The 23,697-nt window shown below is 37.4% G+C and overlaps 1 protein-coding gene across 1 annotated transcript in view; it reads left to right on the top strand.

Annotated features, from left to right (window-relative positions):
* Positions 1-23,697, top strand: part of DCDC1 (doublecortin domain containing 1) — a 333,646-nt gene that overhangs the window by 270,226 nt on the left and 39,723 nt on the right. Inside the window, 3 exon segments of the mRNA XM_040980267.1 lie at positions 8,607-8,671; positions 8,673-8,770; positions 10,770-10,830. Of these exon segments, the coding sequence (XP_040836201.1) occupies positions 8,607-8,671; positions 8,673-8,770; positions 10,770-10,830 (224 nt within the window).

The following is a 23,697-nucleotide window of genomic DNA, read 5'->3' as shown; positions in this document are numbered from 1 at the left end:
GCCAACGTCTCAGGGAGTACGCACTGCCTCCAGTCAGAGCCTTGTATAAATCTCATGTTCGTTTTGATTACCTGTGCCACTGGTATTTTGTTCATTAGTCTATCCTTGTCATCAAACTGGGACCCCCCAAGTGTACAATTGTTTCAGTTGAGGGGAGATATTTGGCTTAGCAGCTAAGTTTCAGCTCTGATGTGCACCCCACATCATAGTACTTGGCTTGAGGTTCAGCTCCTCTGCTTCCAGTCTATTTCCCTTCTCCTTCTCACTATTTCTTGAGATCGTGGCTTGAAAAAGAAGTAAAAATTTGACTGACAGACTCTCTGTACATCTTAAGTGCTTTTTGTGGGGAAAGTTCTGAGGAGGAACTTTCTTTTTAAAAATTGTCATTCACGTCCTCATGACTAAAGTCCATCCTATGATTCCCTGAGGACATATGCAGAACAACTTTGGGCCAGGTAAATGAATTTCCTCTCTCACATCCAGGCCTCAGGATACTGGACTTTGGAGTGACCACCTTAAAATTTTCCAAGGCATCTCAAAGGTGTTTCTAAGCATCTGGACCAGATGCTCCAAGTCCAGACTAAGGTTTTGTGGATTCCCCTCTTCAGAGTCTTCTCTCATCCTATGCTCAATATTAGAAGAACTTGCTTTCTAGTATATAATGAAATTAGCCCAAATCATTTAAGAAAAATATGGTTGAATTGTGTTGGTCCATAACTAAGTATTAAAAGTCAAGAAAATAAATTTAACTTGATTGGTAGAAGGGAACCTTTGGCACATTGGTAGCATGCTGTTGGGGCTACTTCTATCTCAGGCAAAGTGCCAGGTTTGAGTCCCTTGCTGCCAGTTCCAGCTTCCTGCTAATGTTCACACAGAAAGGTAGCATGTGATGGCCCAAATGTGTGGGAGATCTGGAGTTCATTCCTGAAATTTGGCTTTGGCCTGACCCAGTGCTGGCAATTTTGGGCTTTTGAAGAATGAGCCAGCGTATAGAATATGCTTATTTATCTCACTGTCTTCTAAAATACACACTTTTAATGTGATGACAAACACAGGTTATCTCCCACATATTCCTGTACACTCTGGATAAAGCATGACTGTGGTCCTCATCAGTAAGGGCCACTTACAAGGGATTCATGGTGAATTGTTCCTCACAGAGGATGTGGTAGAGGATGCAGCATTGTGGCTCATCATGTAAATTGCATTGCGACATGGCATTAAGAGACTGCACAGGCAAGGAGATACGTGTTTTGTCAGTACAGAATCCAAATAACCTTGGCACTGAGATGACTTATGAGTGAGAGAGGGGAGGGATAAGCAGAGAGCCAGCAACTACATAATTGATCATAAAGGACATAGAGAGATGGTTATTGAACTTGATATGATGTCCAAATCTTATAAGGCATCTTCAGGTGCACCAGTTGGGTAACAAGCAAAGCATGAATTTATTCCCCATCTGTTATACTAAATATTTAGCAATAATCAATTATGCTCCAACCATGTTCATGAATTTTAATGTTATATTGTTTACATAGATAAATGCCCCAGAAAAATATATTTTGTATGATAGTGCAAATCCTTGGGGTAGATTTTTGCACTAAGAATGAAAACAGGGCCTGGTGCAGTAGCCTAGCAGCTAAAGTCCTTGCCTTGCGTGCACTGGAATCCCATATGTGCTCTGGTTTGTGTCCCGGCAGTGTTGCTTCCCATCCAGCTCCCTGCTGGTGGCCTGGGAAAGCAGCATAGGAGGGCCCAAAGCCTTGGGACCCTGCACCCACATGCGAGACCCAGAAGAGGCTCCTGGCTCCTGGCTCCTGGTTTCTGATTGGTGTAGCTCCGGCTGTTGTGGCTCCTTGGGGAGTGAATCATTAGACAGAAGACTTTCCTCTCTCTCCTCCTCTTAGTATATCTGCCTTTCCAATATGAATATATAAATCTTTTTTTAAAAGTGAAAACAAATTTTAATACCTATAGTTCTGGAAAACCGTCACTTATTGCCTCTAAGAGCATTTCTTGAAGAACTTCTAGAAGGTGGTCATTGTATAAATTGGTGATTGAACACTAAAGAAAAGAGCATGTCTGGAGTTGATGAAGGCAGCAGGGAAAATTAAGAAAAGTATCAGCTACTAAAAAGGAACAACAGGGAGACTGGGAAAAAAGTAAGATGTTTAGAAAGACATGGAATGGTTGATAACTAGGATCCTGGATGAACCAAAATCAATTTAGAAAGGTTGTAGACTAAGCTGCTGTGTCAGATATTCCAAAACAGACACTTGCTACTATCTGCCTGACAGTTCACAGGTATATGGTGGCACAGAGCTATAAGGTGAGCCTTTGTGGCTTCCACCAGTGCGTCTGAAATAATTGCTCCAAGGTATAGGATCCCCTGTGCAGTGTGACGAAGCAGACTTAGAAAGCACATGTCATATTGCTCTAGGTGTGCATAGTATCTGCTCACAACCCATTTGGCCACAACTTTGACATAGGGTAACTTCTAAATCTAAAGAATTCTTGTCCTTGGTTGGGTTGAAATGTGAAATAATTAATCTGGAGAATAACTGTTCCTTTTTGATACGGATAGATAAAGGTGGTCAACGATCTAGTATAAGCCAGGTTTACTTACTAAACAGACTGGGGAATGAAAAACTGTAGATATAAATCATTCTCTACCTAGAACTCTTGTTCCTCAAAGAATTAAGTATTTGGAGTTTTATGTAATTTCAAGAGACAATTATTCCTTGCTTTCTTGACATGGCGTCTGCATTTGTCCCTTTCACTATCTGTAACTCTTCATTCTCCATGTATACAAATTCTCCAATCCTTCATGGCTCCTGGGCCCTTGTGGTTTCTTTCTATAACATGAAACTACTGTTATTTTCTTTTCTTCCAGACTACTTATTATGATTCCTGTTGAAAGTGTCATTTCTTTTTTCAATACATTATTTATTATGTTTTCAATTTTTTTTGCAACGCAGACATATAATCTTTGCTTCTTACTGGGACTCTGACTTTTCTGACAGATGAATCCCTTTCAATTTCTTTTTAGGTTCCTTGTAATGTCTAGCTTAGTGCTGTGGTAATAATGACACAACAGGTGCTCAATGCACATGATTTATTTCCCTTACTTAAAGAATAAATCTGAAAACTTCAGGGAGTTTCTCATAGTCATAAGATACTAAAACTTACCTATGAAGTCCAGCTAGGGATTAAATGTAACAGATTTGAGAATTCAAAGATCACATGGGGTCTCATGAAAAGCAAGTAAAGGAAGGATCGTTTGTTTACAAAGCTTGCAGTTGGTAAAGACTTTAGTGTAGTTGTAAAGCAAGCTTTCCTTCAATACTCTGTATGAACCTCTCTGACTATGGGAGTTAATGACAGGGTTTTAGTGTTGACTATAGATGACTTCTCTATATCCACAAACTAAATAACCAAGAAGCTCAGCCAACTAGAAGAACAAAACAAAATGCATTAAAGAATTACCTTACAAAGCAAAATTTTAAGGGATGACAGGGTTAACTTTGCAAATGTCCTTGAATCTATCAATTTTTTTTTTCTGGATGAAATTTATCTTTTCTGCTGGCAGCTATCGTTAATGTACAAGTTTCCACCATACCACATAATCTATTTTTCAAACAATTGCTTTAGATTGTGTTATAAGGATTAAAGACCTTCATTGGGAGAATATGATATAAAATCATGACAAGTATGAAAAAATATTCATTCTGTACAATTAGTTTTTTTCTTATTCTTAGAAATCCTTAGTTATACAAGATGGGTCTCAATCATGCAGCTCATCTTCTGAACTCTAACATTAAAACTAGTCTCTGTTTTAAGTATTTTACTAGTTAGCAAATCAATTGTAAACAGATGGGGGTAAAGGAGGCTATAAAAGAAGGCAGTTGAAGAAAAATTCAGCTGTATTTAGTAGTAGAAATATGCCAGAGACAAAGCAGAATAATGTTTAATACACAAATGATATTTGATTTCATAAATTTTAAATTTTAAACTAATAATGGTGCAGAGCAGTTTCTTTTGGGGTAAAATGACTTAAACTTTGTGTCTTGGGGAGAGCGTTTTGCCTAGCGAGCAGGACACCGCCTGCAGTGGTTAGGGTTCCAGGTTCTCCTTCCAGTTCCCCTCTCCTGTGCGCCCAGCAGCTAAGTGTGGGTGGCTGGGTTAATGGGAAACCCTGATTAAATTGCTGGTTCTTGGCTTCAGCTGGGCCCAGCCCTGACTATGTTTGGCGTTTTGGGGGTGAATCAGTGAATGGGAGATCCTTCTATGTCTCTTTCCTCTTAAATGACGTTAATTAATTAACCAAGTAATTGAAATCTATACTTGGCATAGAATATTTTGTACAATGGTGCTGCTGGGGGATTAGAGATGATACTAGGTGACTCCAAGTTTCTAGCTATACATCTAATCTTTTGATACTTGTAAATGTTTAAGATAAGTTCTTGTGAGTAGTTTCTGATTTTGCATGATTGCTTCAATGATTAGGGAATTGGAACCTTAGAAAACTTTAAAACAACTCAAATCCATGGAATTTTGTTGGGCTTTTATAGGGCCTTATCAATGTAAGCAGCTATTACTATTCTTATTTGTGATCCATTTCTTATTTTGTTTCACTTTTTTTTTAGAGATTACTCAAAATAATTTTATAAAATGAATTCTATCAAAATCAGTGAATAAAATGTATTATTTTACCATATCACAAAATGTTATAAAATATAATTTTGTATAAGAATTTTTTTATAGATGGGGTATGTCAATCTGATCATTTTCATTTGCCTGCTGGTTAGGCAGTTCTGATTAAAGTTGAAATTTTTGTGTCTATATCTAATTTTCTATGTCTTATCCAAATTAAATATTATCACTTTATTACTATATCCATTACATTATTAGAAGCAACATAACTGTCCTGATATAATACGAAGAAGAAACTATTTCTTTTTATCTGGGACACAGTTAGGTTTGGTTTTATAATAGTAATGATTTTGAAGAACATCACATAATTGCTTTTTGTCATAGTGTGTACAGTCTTGTGCAAATTTCCATAATAAGCCACTTTGCTAGAGTTCCACCAAAGGCTCTGGACCCAGAAAACATCATCTAGTGTCTATATCTTCCCTTACTTTATAGAATTAATTGAATAGAAGTTTCTAGTGAAGCTGTGATTCTATTAATCAAATTAAAACTACTATGATAAAAACTATGTTTAATTTTTGACAGAGAAGGTGTATGTGGGTAAAAATATTTTAAAATGATTTTAAGTTTAGGTTTAAATGAATCCAGGGGAATATTGACCATGTCCATGAGGGTAGATACTTCCAAAGTATAGCAGAAACTTCTTTACTAGGAAAAAAAGGCAGAGTTAATAAAAATGCTTTCAAAGAAACAAAATTGCCTTTGAATTTTATTTGGCTGCTTGTAGGATGTGTATCACATCCTTTCACATAGATCTCCTGAGCCCCAAATGGTTATTTGAATATGATATTTATATTAAATTAAATATGATATTTATATTTATAAGTTGTTCAAGAATAGCTTTTTTTCTACACTGAAGGGGAAAATGGAGAATATTAAATAGAAGTTAAGTTCTCCAGGGATAAGGAAAAGGACTGCCTGCAAGCATTGCATGAATCGCTGTCTCCACCTAGTGCTGGCTCTTAGTACTTCCATTTCCAGAGACCTAATTGATGCTGTGAGGGTCTCTATGCACATGTACTGTCATTGTAGCTGGGTCTGCTAGTGCCATGACAGTTACGGGTCTGTCGGTATTTCATTGACAAAGTAAATATTAAGAGGTTTATGGCTCTTATGGAAAGGCTCATTCTGTACCAGAACGTTACCATCTAATGATCTTTGTGTGAATGTTTATTGACAATGTAAATTGAACTAGACTGGCATGTTTTATTTGTTTTTTGTTTTTTGTTTTTTTTTTAAAGATGTATTGATTTGGGACCAGCGTGGTGGCATCGCGGCTAAAATCCTCGCCTTAAAAAAAATAAATTCCTCGCCTTTAACACACCAGGATCCCAAATGGGCTCTGGTTCTAATCCTGGAAGCCCCCTTTTCCCATCGAGCTCCCTGCTTGCCTGGGAAAGTTGTCCAGGATGGCCCAAAGCCTGGGACCTGCACTTGCCAGGGAGATCCAGAAGAGCTGCAGGCTTCTGGCTTCAGATCGGTGCAACATCAGCCATTGTGGTCACTTGAAGAGTGAATCATCAGATGGAAGATCTTCCTCTCTGTGCCTCCTCCTCTCTCTACTTATATCTGACTTTGCAATAAAAATAAATAAATCTTTGAAAAAAAGATTTATTAATTTGAAAGACAGCGGAAGAGAGAGACAGAGATAGAGGGAGATAGAGAGACAAAGCGACAGAGTGAGAGATTCCATCACTGGCACATGCTCCAAATACTTCCAGCAGTCAATGCTGTGTCAAGTGGAAGCCTGGAGCCAGTTCTTCTGTGTGATTGACAGGTGTCCATTCACTTGAACCATCATCCACTGCCTTTCCAGAACATCAGCAAGAAGCTGGATTGGGAGCAGAATACCTTGGATTACACTTGCACACCTATGAAGGATGCCAGCAATGCAAGTAGCAGCTTAACTCACTATGCCACAATACTGGTAACATTGATTGAATCATTTTAAAGACATCCTGATGGGTTGAAGTTTATAAAACAGATAAATCATTTTACTTTCTTGAAAAACTTTAAAAGACAACGAGAAAGTGATCCTATGCTCTTGCAAGCATATTATACAAACCGTGACTACATTATATAGATGTAGATAGACACATACATACAAACACATTCAGTTGAAGTTAAGGCTCATGATCAACAGGCTAAACTGTTATATATTCACACCTCTATTTACCAAGTGGATAGCCAAGTGTCCAACTTAGAGCTCAACCTAATTGGTATCATTGCATTTCAGCATTTCGCTTCAGAGACAAATTGCCATGGTCTACTCTGATCACTCTTGTCACGCTGACCCCTTGATCCAGGCTTTGTAGGAAGACTTGAGTTCTTTTGTAATTAGGTAAATGGATTTGGAGAAAACCCACTGAGGGTATGCCACTCCTGTGGGTAATAAGGAGAAGAACCAGCACAGCAGCTGCTTTCCTTCTGGATTTACTTGAGCCTATCCTAAATACATCACTTCCATGTGCAGTGCTGCATAGCTGAATCTGTCTACTGCATGTCATGAAGGATATGACTACACCTAGCTCATGATTGGTGACTCAGGTTTCATAGCCATTTCATGATGCTTTATCCAGCTGTCAGACTTAAAAAAAAAAAAACACCTTTTCCAAATATCAGTGATCATTTCTTCTTTTAAACAGAATTGTGATTTTGTTGCTGTTGTTGCAAAAAACATTTCTTTGTTTGGAAATCTTAGTGTTCATACTTCACTTCTCTTGTTGGGCTTCACCAAGAATCCTGTCACCTAAGAAATTGTTAGTGTCACCTGATTCATCACATCATTGTGTGACCGTCCCAGGTAACAGAGTTATGGTACAGCCTTAATGTGCTTCAACTCCTGGCTTTTATTCCTCTCGAGACTGGAAGCCTCCTGAATCACCTAGTAAACGGGTCAGAACAGCATTTTGAGATGAAATTTGTGTTGTCCCTAAAATCCAAAACAGTCCATTAGTGCTGTTCCTTTGGCTTTGTTACATGGATAGGTGATCTAATAATATCCTGTGTGCATCAGAACAATGGACATCTATTACACCTTAACACCTGCCCTGGTTATCTCTTTACTGTTAATTAAGATTATTGTATCTCATTCTGAATTGCCAATGACTGATACATTTTGAATATATATTGTAAATGTTTCCTGTATATTTTCATGCATAGAGAGATTACTAAATACCTATTGATCACATAATTTACCTCTCATTCTGCTAAGAGAGCTTTTTTTTGAGAAGAAATGGTTGAAATTGCAAAATTTAGACTTTCATTAATATCTAATTTTATTCTATCATTTGCCACACCATGTGACTTGTTCAATGTTCACTTTAGCTGTAGTGAAGTTTGCTTAATGAGCATGTTAAAATATCACAAGTGCTACATGAGCTGAGAAAGAGGCATTATTTTTTCATTAAGTTATAGTCTAAACAGAGAAATGGCCATGATCATATTTATTAGTAATAGCAGTCAGACTGTCTGTATCCTTATGTATTACTTCAAAAACATTCTAAGGTACTTTATAATCTGTTGGTCACATGATAACACATTCTTCAATAATGGTGTACACGTCAGTTTCTCTGAGAATCTCTCAATGATTCATTAGATTGTTTTCTATTTTAATAGTTATTTATGTTATTGCTATTATATAATCACTCTATTCTGCCTTTTGCCTCAAATTCCTTTGTTACAACATTATGAGCTTTGCTTGGAGTATGCTTTCCTGTTTGTTAAAATTGGTGGTTTTGTTTTAAAATTACTTTCATTTGTATCTCTTCTAAGCTGAAAGTATCAGATTCAAGATTTGAGTGCAAAATTTGTCTGAGTACACAATAACATACTACTCAAGTGAAATATTTTAAAAGAGATTCAGCCTAGCTAAATGTCTTTTTGTTTTGTTTTAGGTAGCTCATAAAACATAAACTAGTAAGCCAGGCCAGTGAAAACATGCCAGAGTTGAAGATCCTCTGTAACAAGCTTGGGTACATGTAGCCAACCTTTGCTAGTGGCCAGCTGAAAGAGCATGAATTGCTTTGTATTGCAGTTATTGAAACTTTCATCACAATTGGTGAAATTTTTGAGACCCAGTGTGTGGTCAATTTTCTGCAAATATCCACGATTTTCGAATTGCTGTTGTTTTAGAGATGAAACTTGCTAATTCTTTTTTATCAAGTAACTGGGAGATGTGTTGAAGTCTTTGATTATAGAGGTACAACTATTTAGTTTTTGGGACCATCAAATTTTACGTTATATATTTTGAAATTTACTTTTTAAGCATGCACATGTTCAAAATATTATGGCTTCCTCAGTGAGCTGAAGATTTTCTCATTATGTAGAAACTCTAGCTCCAGTAAAAGTTTAATTTATTCACTAATAGAAATATCTTCACTTCTGTTAGCTATTACTGGACTAATATATCTTCTTTCTATCTTTTCACTCTGTATATTCTGCTTTAAAGGATTTCTTGATATTAAACATAAAGTTAATGTAAAAATTATCTACCAATCTTGGATCTAAACTTAGCATTTGATCTTTTCTATGTATGGAAATTGCAGATATATACAGGGTTTTCAACAAACTCATGGAAAATGTACATTACAGAAAACTATGCATGGATCTTAAAAGTTTTGCACTAAATTAAACATATCTTTTAATCCCATTTTCCCATAAGCTTTTTTAAGATTTATTTTTTGCTTATTTATTTGAAAGACAGATTTACAGAGAGAAAAGACAGAAAGAGAAAAATCTTCCATTGGCTGCTTCATTCCCTAAATGGCTGCAGCAGCAGCTGACCTAATCCAAAGCCAGAAGCCAGGAGCTTCCTTTGGATTTCTCACAGGGGTCCAGGGGTCCAGGGGTCCAGGGGTCCAGGGGTCCAGGGGTCCAGAGACGTGGATCATCATCCTCTGCTGCTTTCCCAGGTCATCAGCGTGGAGCCAAATAGGAAATGGAGCATTTGGGACTTGAATAAGCATCCAAATAGGGCGCTGGTACTGTAGGCAGAGGTTTAGCTCACTACACCATGGCATCAGCTTCCTCCTTCCTGTAAACTTTTTAAAGTATATTCTTATTTACTTATGATTTGCTTTCTATTTGTTTTGGCTTTTCTGTGTTCTTTCCTTTTATTCTCCCACCCCATTTATTTGTGTTCTTTTAGATCATATTTCTCTTCATTGTATTTTACCATCTACTAATTTGAACATTATGCCCTCAAGGGCTTGCTTCAGTAGCATGTATATACTACTTCCTATGTTTCCATTCATTTTGTTAATATCTTGGACACTTTGGCTTGCGTACACAAATGACCAAAAGGTAAAGCTAGCAAACATACTTGCTTTTGGATCCGGTGCGATGGCTCAGTTGGTTAATCCACCACGTTGCAAGCTATCCCATTAGGTTACTTCAAAAAGTCCATCAATTTACATACTTTATGGACTTCTGTGATCTCAATCAACTTTTTCCTTCCCCATACACCATGGTTCCCTGTCTTTCTTCACTGATACAATCAACAAATCCTATCGTTTTGGAGGAAGAACGTGCACATTTGAAGCTAGGAGGTTGTTGTATTAGGCCCCAAAGATACCATTTTATTTAGACTGCAGCCAAGCAATAGTCTAGAAAACTGAGTTTTGTTTAAGAAAAAAATGGAGTTTTTCAAAAATAATGTGGTAGCTGTGGGGTGAGCAGCCTGAACTGGATGAACCTGTATCTGAGACTCAGGGCTTGCAGCACTAGTGAAAGCCAACATGGATTCGAGCATGGTAGAGGTACAACAAAAGCAGTAGGCGCTGCATGAGTCCTTTTTCCCTTAAGCAAAGACTGCCAGTTATGCTGATTGCAGATTTTTCTCCAGATGTGCAAGTCAGATAAAAGCTAAAACAGACAGCAGGCAGGTTAACTTGTAGCACTGCAGGTGGTGAGCAAATAGCAAGAAGTTGCCCAAGAGCCCTTGTCCCTCTTTCTGTAAATCTGATCTGCTTGAACAATAGGCCAGACTACCAAAAACAATATTCAGGTTTTCAAAAATTAGCATCTCATGATATCCCAATACTTTTTAATCCCAATAGTTTTTAATATTATATTGGAAGAACTTACTAAGGAGTTCTCCAGAAAGGACCAAGAGAACAGGTGAGAGGAAGCATGCCTGTCTTAAAGTGCAATAGCAGCCTTGATATTGTGAGGATAGCAACTTTACTTGTCTTTTTGCCTTTTGAAGAGTTGTTTGGCATCTTTGATCAGTTCACAGGATTGGGTAGATTTGCCTTTCATGTGCACTGGGGTATGCTCAAAGTCAGGTTTCCTAACATGCAATGTGTGTTCTGAGGTCAGACCACACATCTGTGGACTCTGGTCTCTGAGCCTGGGGATCCTGATGTACTTGAGGACAGTGTGTTGTGACGGTCAGGGGCTACTTGCACACACTGAAGGCCATCAGTGGCCCCACCGTGACCCCTAGGCCTGACTCTAGCCTGGAACTCATGAACTTTCATTTGAACTTAGAAACCACACTGGGTAGAGAAAGCAGGGAGAGGTACACTTGAGGTAAAAAGTGTGAATTTTCAGTTTGATAGGTCTCTATGAGGATGCGGCTAAGATGAAAATCAAAAACACTTTAAAGGGTAGAAACTGGAGCACCTTTAATTGCAGCTTCAAGCTTTCCACCCCCCTAATGGATGGATGGGTGACAGGCCACTTCTTGAGAAGCTACTTCCTTAGATAAGGAAATAGGGAAAAGTATAATTTTTGAAAAAACTTATAAAAATGATCCTGTCTTGTTTACTTTAACAATTAAGTAAAATTACTTCAGTGATTACTTCAAAGTCAAATGGGCCGTCTGCTGGGCTCTGAAAACGTTTTTATACACAGAGTTTCATGTATTTGAGATATCAGTATTTTAAAATATGTTAAGCCCTTTTAACAACAGAAGATTAAAAAGCTTTGGGGGTTTATTCTTATAAAGAATAAACCCATGAAGGAACATGCCAGCTGAGTGTAGGAAAGAATATAGATAACCTTTATTCAAAGAAACCTCAGTTCACAGACCTTTCTCCTTTGCAGCAGAGAGACAGACATGGAGAAGGTGGGTCTACAAAGGAACAAAAAGGCGAGGCAAGAAGCGCGTAGACATGCAGTGCTGAAGTGGGTGCCGAATTGGTCCTGATTTGGTGCAGCAGTGACTCCACTGCCTGAGGGATGTGCCAGAATTCTGCCCTCCCTTCCGGGCTGCAGGCTGAGATCTGAGTGATGACGTGCTGGCCTCGAAGCAAGCTCCGCCCACCTCTGGCAACCATGGCATCCATCAATTCTGTGCCGAAGATAACTGGAACAATCTATAGACACTCAAGCTATTTTTTCACACCATAAGGGAAAAAGCTTTGAATTAAGAAGTTGTACCTCTAAGCACTTAAACGGAAGGAGTAATGGATTTTCCTACTCAAAGAAGAAATTCTTGAGAAAAGGAACTTGGAATTTTAGAATGTGCTGTTGGGTAGTAATTTTCAAATTCCTAAGTTAAAACTTTAAAATTTGTTTACACAGATGGGACCATGCTAGACAAAACAGTTTATGTACATATATTATTCATTTGTTAAGATAGGATGATAATTACTAATCAGAACAACAGAGAGAAAGAAGAGATGAGAAGGCTCAAAAGAGAAAATTGAAAGGATGAAGGAAAGTGACTGAAAGGTTTGTATAAAAAGTGGGCTTTCGGGCCCGGCGCGGTGGCGCAGTGGTTAAGGTCCTCGCCTTGCACGCCCGGGATCCCATATGGGCACCGGTTCTATCCCGGCAGCCCCGCTTCCCTTCCAGCTCCCTGCCTGTGGCCCGGGAAAGCAGTCGAGGACAGCCCAGAGCTTTGGGACACTGCACCCGCGTGGGAGACCCGGAAGAGGCTCCTGGCTTCGGATTGGCATAGCATCGGCCTTTGCGCTCACTTAGGGAGTGAATCATTGGACGGAAGATCTTCCTCTCTGTCTCTCCTCTCTGTATATCCGCCTTTCCAATAAAAACATAATAAAAATAAATCTTTAAAATAAAAAAAAAGTGGGCTTTCTCCCAACTAATACATGCTATCTTTCATTATGAAAAGCAGGTGAAAAAGGGATATAGACTTATCTACTTAGGGGAATACCAAGGTCCATAAAGGTCTCCTGACCATGTAGCTGTGCACGGGAGTAGTAGGAATGCAGGAAAAAAAAAATAACCAGTAAGAAATTAATGGGTATGTAAAAATTTCAACTGAGAAAATGGAAGGGCAGAAATAGCATGCTAGTCAGTTTAATTATCCAGGCTTTTGTTGTCCTTCATTGTCTTGTAGTTCGCTAGTTGAGTGAAAGAAAAATAAGTGTTCTAAACATTAGAACAAGAATTCAAGTAGCAAAATGATGGAACTGTGAGTCGCAACTTATGCATTTGGAAACTTCTGAATTTAGAAATAATTCTGCATCTATTTGCATTATATTTTTTAAAGATTTATTTATTTATTGGAAAGTCAGATGTACAGAGAGGAAGATCTTCTGTCCGCTGATTCACTGTCCAAGTGACCACAATGGCCGGAGCTGAGCCAATCTGAAACCAGGAGCCTGGAGCTTCTTCTGGGTCTCCCACATGGGTTCAGAGTCCCATGGCTTTGGGCTGTCCTTGACTGCTTTTCCAGGCTGCAAGCAGGGAGCTAGATGGGAAGCAGTGCCACCAGGACACAAACCAGCAGCCATATGTGGGATCCTGGCGTGTGCAAAGCAAGGACTTTAGCCTATAGGTTACCATGCTCTGCCCTGGATTGTATTTTTATGGTGTCTTATATTACATATAGGAGCCCTGGCTTCCTTCCTCTAATGGAGGAGTAAAGGAAGCCATTTGAAGTGAACAGTACCTCAATGATGCTGAAGACAACGTCTGTAGTCACTATTACTTACTCTGAGAGGGTGGGAAGTGAAAACATCCCAACATACATGGGCTATAGGAAAACATTTGCACATACATGCATCAAAAATGCAACTTGCTTGACATATTGAAAACTTTCTTAATTTTGCATCTTAGGTCTATGAATGAACAGTTACCACATAGCCTGAGCAATATAGAAAATCTTGATCTTGACTTTTCCATGATTCAAAAAGAAAGGGAAAATCATTATTGTACACCCAGACTTTAGTGTAATAGGTCATTTCACAGCTTTAGTTATTTACTTTAAAGAACTACAGAGTGAAAGGGAGAAACAGTTGAAGAGAGTAAGGAATCTTCCATCTAGTGACTGCAATGGTCAAAGCTCGGACGACTAAAGCCGGGAGCCAGCAGCTTCAATTCACTGGGGCCCAAACAGACCGTCTTCTGCTGCCTTCCTAGGCACCTTTGCAGGAAGCTGGCTTAGAAATAGAGGAATCTGGACATGAACTAGCACCCAAAATGGATACTGCTGTAGCTGATGGCAGTTTTAACTGCTCTGCTACAATGTCAATCCCAGTGTGAATAACTTTTAGTGACATTTAACTCCTCTTTTCCTCCTAGTCACACAATTTTTGCCTCATTATTTTTTATGATGGAAATCAGTCTAGAAGTAAATCTACTCTGAATTTCTGAATATCTTGCAGTAGAGTAGTTACAGATCAATCCCAGACTGACTTCTTGGAGAAGTTTACTAACCATCATTTGCCATTGCCCCTCACATTAAGTAAAATCTTTCAACACTAGGTTAGTTTAAAATGAAAATGTACAATGAGTTTGTCATGAACTTTGACGACTCTTTTCAAAAATTGCGTTAAGGGAAAGCAGCTACAACTTGTAACCATTACAGATAATAGAAAATCATATATTTTAAACACTTTAGTTGTCACTGAAAGCTAAGAATAAAATATAGCTTCTTTAGTTAAAATTTTGCTTATTTAGAAGCTAATGATAAGTTAGCGTCATTATTGCCACTATTTCTAACTTGTTTGCTAGTTCAAATGTTTAAAGTAGAAAGAAAAAAAAAACCAATAACTTGAAAGCAACTTAACTCCTCTCTCCTCATATTTTAAATATTCATGTACACCATTCCTTCCCTAATTGAACGGACATTTTAACTTACTCATCTCACAAATTTCACATCATAACATCCCATCATACTTACAATTTAGTCTTTACAACTATCAGATTGTGTTTACAACTTACTAAAATACTTTTCTTTCAGTATAAATGAAAGATTAGAAAGAAATGTAAGATTATAAAAAAATGTGATACTGTATTTAGGCTATTTTAAAAAATGTTCCTCCCTTCTAGAAATTAAAGATCACTTGGATTGACTATCTCTTTCCAATGTATGTGAGTCTTTATGGTTTTCGTGTCATTTTTACTCGCAGTCTTCTTGGGCCACATTCATGAATATTATACTGATTATTATAACTCTTGCCTGCCCAACACAATTTCACCCTTTTTGGGTTTGTAGGTCCTTATCTCCCCCTTAAGAAAATAAAACTATTTGGCCCCATGTGATAGCCTAGTGGCAAAATATTTGCCATGCATCTGCTAGGATCCCATATGGGCGCCAGTTCATATCCTGGCGGCTCCACTTCTCATCCAGCTCCCTGCTTGTTACCTGGGAAAGAGGCAGAGGATGGCACAAAACCTTGGAACCCTACACCCATGTGGGAGACCCAGAAGAAACTATTAGCTCCTGGTCTCAGATCATCTCAGTTCTGGCCTTTGCAGCTTCTTGGGAGTGAAGCAGTGGTGGAAAAGCTTGCTCTCTGTATCTCCTTCTCTCTGTATATCTTCCTTTCCAATAGTAAAATGAAATAAATCTTCCAAAAATAAATTGAAACTCTTTTAATTCAGGTAGTGTCATTAGCTGGCTTGATGGTATCTTTGCTTTATTTATTTGTTATTTTCTTTGACAAGGACACAATTTTGTAAGTGTAGGGATTCCCCCACTTTGCCACACATTTCTCCCTACTGTCTTTCTTCTCCCACTGTTTTTACCCTTATTATGGTAGCATAGGCCTTTAGCAACAGCTACAAGTTTAAGATTTTGCTATTTAAGTGTGTCATGGCATTGCAGATATAGGCAATGGTAGAAAATCTAGTTTCAACTTATCAAGGTATATTTAACAGTTTCATTGTATCTACGTTTCATCAGTAGCTATGTTCCTCTAAGATCAGATCCCGAAGCACATGGCTTCTGTGTTTCTACTTCATTAGAAAGGCCAGTGTTGGGAAGTTTGTGTGCAGGACAGGTGAGCCAAAAGGAGAATATTCCCCATGCTATCTGCCCTGGGACTATTTCAATATGTTCTTCAGAGAGCCTTCTTGGAGGAGGAAAATGAGTATGTATTCAGCACCTTCCAGCTCTCTTTGGTCAAAGCTTTGCTTAAAGTTACACTCTAGAATGGTGAATCACAGGCTGGAATGGGTGGGTCATTCTAGAATGGTGGGTCATACAGGAGTCTCCTTCCAGAGCTCAAGCTTGTAGCCACAAGATGGTCAGATGAATGTTACACAGTGATAATGATGAAGAATAAAATAGAAATAAGGATGGGGAGAAAGTTTTAGTGAAGGGAGGAAGAAAGGCTCATTGAGTGAAACGTGAGTAAGCACCTAAAGAACAAGCAGATTCCTGGGGAAAAAGCATGTCAGGAAATGCAAAGAGCTTGACCTGGTGCATCTGATGACCAATGAAGTGAAATACTGCAAAAGCAGTGAGAGTGATGGGCGAGAAGCAGATTCTGAAGCCAGAGAGCAAAAAGGACAGATTATGGAGGGCATTGTAGGTCTTCCTAGGACCCTTGGCTGTTATCCTGAGTTGGATGTCATTAGAGGACAGCGAACAGAGGTATTAATTGAATCATTAAAATAATAAATGTGAACATGGTTAGGGTGACTACGAGAATGAGCAGAGGCTTTTGCAATCTCCAAGTAAGAGAAAATATGACAGATTAGACATATGGTGGTGGAAGTGAAGAAGTGTGGTTGAGTACTGCATGCTTTGAGAATGGAAGTAGTTTTTGCTGCATTAAGGTGCCTGGGTTTCAATTCAGCGTCCTGTTACTGCACACCCTAGGAGCTTCCAGGTGATGGTCTAAGTGGTTGGATCTCTCTTCTAGCATATGTAAGACCAGGATGGAGTTCCTCATTCTTGACTTTGTCCTGCCCTAGCCCTAGATGTTGTGGGCATGTGATATAGTAAACCAGCAAATGGTCTGTCTCTCTGATGTCTCTCTCTTCGTGTCTCCTTTCTTTTTCAAGATAAATGAAGGATTAAAAAGCACAAGATTTGTACACGTATGGACAGATTGAGAAACTAAAAAAATTGGACAGAAACATAGCTCCACTATATAGAAATGTGATATTTTACAAGGTGATCATTGTAGATTTAGGAGCAAATACAGGTAACTGCGACCTTGTTTAATATCACCCGCGATCATCACTTTTCCCATTTGTTCTTCTACAAACGCCTCTCTCTCTGTGTAAGCTAGTCTGTCCCATTGCTCAAGCTTGGGAGGCATCTTTGTATGCTATTATTGTGCAAAAATTACAGTCTCTTAATGCTTGAGTTTGATGCATTTGTTATTCTGTGTACTCATGAATTCCTACAAGGGCCCAGGCTTTGCTTCCACGGAACATTGAGTTAGGTTATCCTCTTAAGTGACCCAGGCATGCCCATATCTTGTCACTACTGGACTTGTCTTTATTCCCTTTATTACCTCATTCTATTTTGAGGGAATAGTCCCCCTACATGTTTTCTTTAATTTAATATGATATTATTTCATGTTTTTGTAAATCCATGTTTTACATATTCTTCTTCTTCATGCTGATTAAAGATATTTCACACATGAGCAAAAAATAAATCCTGAAGTGAATTCAGTTTTATCTTTCTAGAATAATATTTGTCTGGATGGAAATAGATAATCTATGTTGTCACCCCATACTTTGTCACATACAGTTTAAAAATCATTATTTTCCTTTTTCATTCAAATAAAACATAAATTACAATAGTCTTGAACATCTTAGGTGCTCCACAAATTTTTGTTGAAAGAAAGGAAGAATAAAGGTATAAATAGAATGTTCAACACTTTTTGAAGTTCTAGAAATGACTCTTCTTATTTCTTATTTCATTGTTGTCATATTCTTCTGAAAGAATTCGGTGAGCCAACAGGAGGTTGCTTGTTCCAAACCATGCCCCACTGAAGAAATGCATGAGAAGACAGCAGAGCCACATGTCCCTGAGAGTGCTGCAACGTGGAGAGAAGAATGAAAACAGATCCATGGTAACACTTAGTACAGACATCTCCGGATGGAGAGCAGAGTAAGGATGTCTTGGTTATACTCAAATGAAAAGCACTTTCTAGTTTCTACATTTTTATCATCTTCTTTGTGTATTTTTGAGGGGTGAATTCCATATTTACTTAAGAAAAACATGTTGATATTTTGGGATGAAAAGAGATATAAAAGTCGTTTAGTTTTTATGAACTCTGCTGACAGAGGCTAAGCACAGAAGTTAACTTAGAAATAAATATCTCTAAAATAAGCTAAATCTATGACCAATTATTTTGAGTTGGCACTTTTTGGAATTATCAATATATCTTGAAATAGCTAAACCTATAAATTGTTTCTTAAGTATAATCTTGCAATTTTTATTTGTTATTATATATCTTATTTTAAACATCGTTAGAACTTTTAATGAACAAATATAGTTCTCAGAAGTATAACCTGGTGTTAATTACATTCTTTTCTTGGGATAATATTTTCGAAATTTATCATCCCATAAAAGCATTATTCTGAGCTTTGGCTTACCTTGTTATGGGGATGTAATATTTTCAAACTTCCAATATTTTCTCATTTTTGGGGGAAAACGTGCTATAATCCTTAATTATATCTTATGACAAAAGAAACTGTACCTCATTGAAAATCTTTGATGTAAAGAATGAGTTAAACATATTGTTTCTCATATAATTACCAGTAATATTACCTCTTGACCTTTCTTTGGAGATGTTTGGAATATTTGAGGCTGCTGATAATAGTTTAATATTACTTTTTTCACGTTGATTAAATATACTTCATACATCGCTGAGCAATGAGTAACATTCAGATTGGCTGTCCACTGAACTGCCTGTAAAGATGATAAAGTAAAAAATTAATCTTCAAAGTAAAGTCAAGCCTGAAATTGAAATCTTTGACGCATACATTTCATAATTAGCTCATTCTACTACACGCAAAATGTGAGGGTAATGCCCTTAAAGTAGTGTATGACTTTTTTTTTTCTTTTTGGGCATTTACAGTTGGTACATAATTTCTATCCTTGTCTACAATTGTTTTTCCTTTTTCTATATATTTAGATGTAGTTCAGAATCATGTATGGTTACCAACTTATTAATCAAATGTTTTAAAATGGGTGATTCATTCATATTATCCAACCCTGTCTTAAGAGACTGGCAAATTTGGATAGCTGTGCAAGCAGAGTATGGCAAGATTCCTCTCTATAAGCTTGGTTCATGGAATAGCATATCTTGGTTTATTAAATATTCAGATGTTAGAGAATCACTTCGTTCATTTTTGTTAATTATCTTCAAGCGATTAAAACATTGTGGCACACACTTGGCACTAAAACTCTACTAAATATCAGTTTATTCTTTCTTTGCTGATTGAGTGTTCTATGTGAGTTACCAATAGCATTTCCCCCTGGAGTTGTACATAGTTACTGGTTCAAAAGGTCTAAATAGGAAGAATCTTAGCCAATTCCACAGGCTATTGTGGGGAGCCATGCAGTTGGGTCGGATGGCTTGGGTGTGTGATGAGCACCGCTCCTTGGCTAGCAAGGCTACGAGGAGTTTCTGGCAGGGAGACAAGGCCTGGCAAAATGTCTCTGGTGACCTCATTGCTGCCTCACCCCATTGTATGGACACTCAACCACCTCTCTAATGTTTCATAGAATTCTCCTGAGGGTGTTGTTTTTCTGCTAATGTGAAGTGATCCCTGTATCTGGAATGACACCTTAAATTGATCAATCATGGTATGATAAAAACATCTTTAGCAATGTAAGACTATGAGACACAGCTAAAACTTGATCAGAGGAGCAAAGGAGAAGAATCTGAAAGTGAAAGGACCATTTTGGATGCCTACCAGGACTTTGCGAATCACTACCAGAAAACCGCCCTGTGGGGAAGGGTCCAAGACCTGGGACTGCTTCCAGATGAGGATCCACAGGCGGCTCATCGACCTGCACAGTCCTTCGGAGATAGTGAAGCAGATCACCTCCATCAGCACTGAGCCAGGAGTGGAGGTGGAGGTCACCATCGCAGATGCCTAAGCCCACCGACTATTTAAATAAATTGATTGCCGGCTGTTTAAAAAAAAAAAAATTGAGCCCACAATGTCTCTAAACATCCTGTTATGTGCCCACTTTTATCCTGAAGCTTGCCCTAGTATAAGTAATGTTTTCCTTAAGAAATGGCTTGATAATATCTTGGAACAGATGGCAATCATGGAGGTACAAAGAGTTTGTTTACCACATGCCTCAAACTGTTACAACACATGATATGACACATTTTAGTTTCTCAGCACAGAAAGCAAAAGTATATGGGGCATCTTCTAAGGGAAACAAATGTGAACCCCCCCAAAATGGCTTAAAATCTTTATCTTATATTGGGACTTATATCTAGGGGAAGAAAACAGTTTATAAAGATAAAAGGAAGTTTCTTGTAAAAGCCCTCTGTTTGCAGATTGGTTGAGTTGCCTTGATCCCTTTCACTGCCCTTTAACAAAAGAACAAAAAACAATTGACACAGCACTAGGTGAAGGTGACGGTAATTAATGCATGATTTGATTATAAGATGTAGCAAAGAATCTGTTATATGCTTTTATAAAATCCTTTCATTTATGATCTTTTAATTCTGTACTCTTAATATTTTAAGCAATATTAGTTTGTGTTTAGTAAAAATTGATTTTGAGTATAAGTAAACCACTTGTTGCTATGTAACCTCATGTACTGCCATCCGTGGAGTTCCTGGCTTCAGCCAGGTGACTGCAGGTTTCAATGAGTAATGGTTTGTTGAAAATGTTTTCTTTAGGGTTGTTTTTTGTATTCTCTTAACCATGAAGTACAAATGAAACAATTGGATATTGTGCAAAAGCTTGTGATGATTTGTGTATAAATAAAGAAGGCAACTTTTCTGAGTTGTCCATTATGAGCATCATGCCATAGTGGTCCGTGTCTTATCTCTTCTTCATATCATCTCGCTGATCCACGCATCCTTTGCAAGCTCTTGAGTCAGGCGGAGCTGGTCTCCGGCAGGCTATTGATGTTGCCCAGCTCCAGAAGGCATGTTTTCTGTGTGCATAGCATTCCAGATTTGTGTAGGGCAGGACACTGCAATGTACTGCTTTTAAAAGATACAAGCTAGGGTCAGTACAGTAACATGACGTTCTAATCCTCTACCTATGTCACTGGCATCTCACATCCACACCAGATCTTGTCCCCGCTGCTCAACTTCTGGTCCAGCTCCCTGGTTATGGCCTTGACATCTGCAGAAGAAAAACCAGGTGCTTGGGCTCCTGCACTCACATGGGGGATGCTGAAGAAGCACCTGGCTCCTTGGAACAAGCTTTGACTCTTGTAGCCATTTGGGGAGTGAGCCTGAAGATGGAAAACCTCTCTCTTTCTCTCTCTTCTTCTCTGTTTAAAAAATCCAAGCTGCATGTTAGTCTGTAGAAATGAATGTTATTGAAACAAAAAGATAAATTACATAATTATTATGAAACATTTATAAAGCAAAGAGGTTTTACTGTTTAGTGTCTCTACAAGAAACATTACTAGATTGATGAAAAATAGACCCATTTTAACCAAATCTTGCTTTAGTAGTATACTATTTTTTTTTTTTTTTGCTATTAAATACCTCATTGTGGAAAGTTTTGAGAAGTTTTTGACTTTAGTGTTTTCAACTTCTACAAAATCAAGGGAAAATTAAAATATTTGGTCATTATTTAGTTAATTATTATTTCAGGTGAGTGACCAGTTTTTAAATTAATCTTGATAATACTCACAGGTCCACATAAAGTAAAGGTCTCATAATTTTTCTCATATCATAAATAAATTTTATCTGATAATTGTAAGTTAAATAAGGAATATTTTTAAAGTAGCATTTTGTGAATTGTAAAAGAAAGGACCAATATTGGTTCTAAATGAACTATATTTTAGCTAAATTTAATACATATGTGTTATTAGTAAGCTATAATTCTTGAAATCACTCACTCAAAATCCTTAATTTGGATTTCTAGGCCTGCGTGTTCTCTAGATTCATTCTGGACCAAAACTCCCCTCACGTCTTTTCTCAAGCTGCTCACACCCCTGCTCCACTTCCCAATACCAACCATTTAATCTAATAATGAAAGTTTCTTGAAAATGAGTTTAGACTTCATCTCGAAATGTTAATCTGAACTTGACACTCCCTCCCCTGGAGCTGTTACTAGTAGGTACTTCATTGCCATGGGCATCCCCTCAGGATAACAACTACCACAATGCTTCATGCTATGCCTGCCTCCATAAGACAGAGAACAGGGATGCTGTTTTCGTCATTCCTGTACATACTGTCTATCATGATCATGGAATAATGTGTCCTGGTGGTTAATCAAGCACTAAAATATTAAAGTCACTTGTTAGCCACAGCAGTAACAGCCCACAATGAGCTCTAAGAATTGCTTATTGAATGAATAAATATGTTCTTACTACTCATAATGGCTGGTGAAACAATTGTGTTCCATTGCTTATTTGATTTAATAGAATATATTTTAATCGTACACAGAATAGTTTTTCAACTTGAATATTTTAATGAGTGTATATTTGAAATATTCTTATTCTTAAAATGATCATTATTTATTATTTGGTTTAAAAATTTGGGTTTAGATGAATATTAGGACTATAGAAAATAAAACTTTATTGGTAAAATGAAAGTAATCCTTTAAATTTCTTATAAGCTGATACATTTCCATCTCAGATTATATGAGACTACTATGAGAAGTGTTCAATAGTGATAGGTTTTGAAACTTTTTTTTTTTAAAGAAAAGTGGATCATTTTAGGACAAGTCAGGATAATTTAGAGCTTATGTTTTTTTTACATGTTGAAACAAATTAAGAGATAATTGACAATGTATACTGGCATATCAATCAAATCTTGATCAGTTTTTCAGAAATGTTATCACCAAAAGAAAAAAATCAGTGTCACTGAATATTCTGAAACAGAAACAAACCAGAATGAATTTCAATAATTTTTGGAAAGATAAATACTTAACACTGTAGATGTCAAAACATTTTATATTTAAATTGTGAGTAATTATGTATAACAGGTGACATAAAAATATGTTTATCTGCATTAAAAGTTGTTAATAATAATGGTTTTAAAATCTTTAATAGGTGATATGTGTAAACTATATTACCTTAGGTTATCAACACTATATTAATACATTTTCCCCCCACATTTCTTTTTATTTCTTTTTTCTTAAATTACTTCTTATTATTGTTTTATGATATAGTTTCATAGGTTCTGGGATTTCCAGTTCCCTTCCACAAATTCCCCTCTCTATTGTGTAATGTGCAAAGATTTGCTCCCACTCTGTTGGTTGCTTTTTGATTTTGCTGATTGTTTACTTTGCTGTGCAGAAATTTCTTGATGTAGTTCCATTTGTTTATTTTGGTCTTGACTATCTTTGCATTTGATGAATTTTCTAGAAAATCTTTGCTGCACCTATATCTTGTATGTTCTACATTTTGCTCTAATAGTTTGATGGTTTCTTGGTGTAGGTTAGGATCCTTTACCCGTTTAGATTTGATCTTTGTGTGTGACGAAATGTGGGGATCTTGTTTCCTAGGTCTGCAGTCTGCTATCCAATTGTCACAACAACATTTATCGAAGGGACATTTTTTCTTTCCTGGTTTGCTCTCTGTTCTTTGGTCAAAGATTAGATGGCTGTACATATATGGGCTCCCTTCTGATCTTTCTATTCTGCTTCATTCATCTTCCTCTCTGTTCC

Source organism: Ochotona curzoniae, unplaced genomic scaffold, assembly GCF_017591425.1.
Source record: "Ochotona curzoniae isolate NIBS_2020 unplaced genomic scaffold, NIBS_Ocur_1.0 contig_3432, whole genome shotgun sequence".
Lineage (NCBI taxonomy): Eukaryota > Metazoa > Chordata > Mammalia > Lagomorpha > Ochotonidae > Ochotona > Ochotona curzoniae.
The sequence above is the reverse complement of the archived record's forward strand: the minus strand, read 5'-3'. Positions and strand labels throughout refer to the sequence as shown.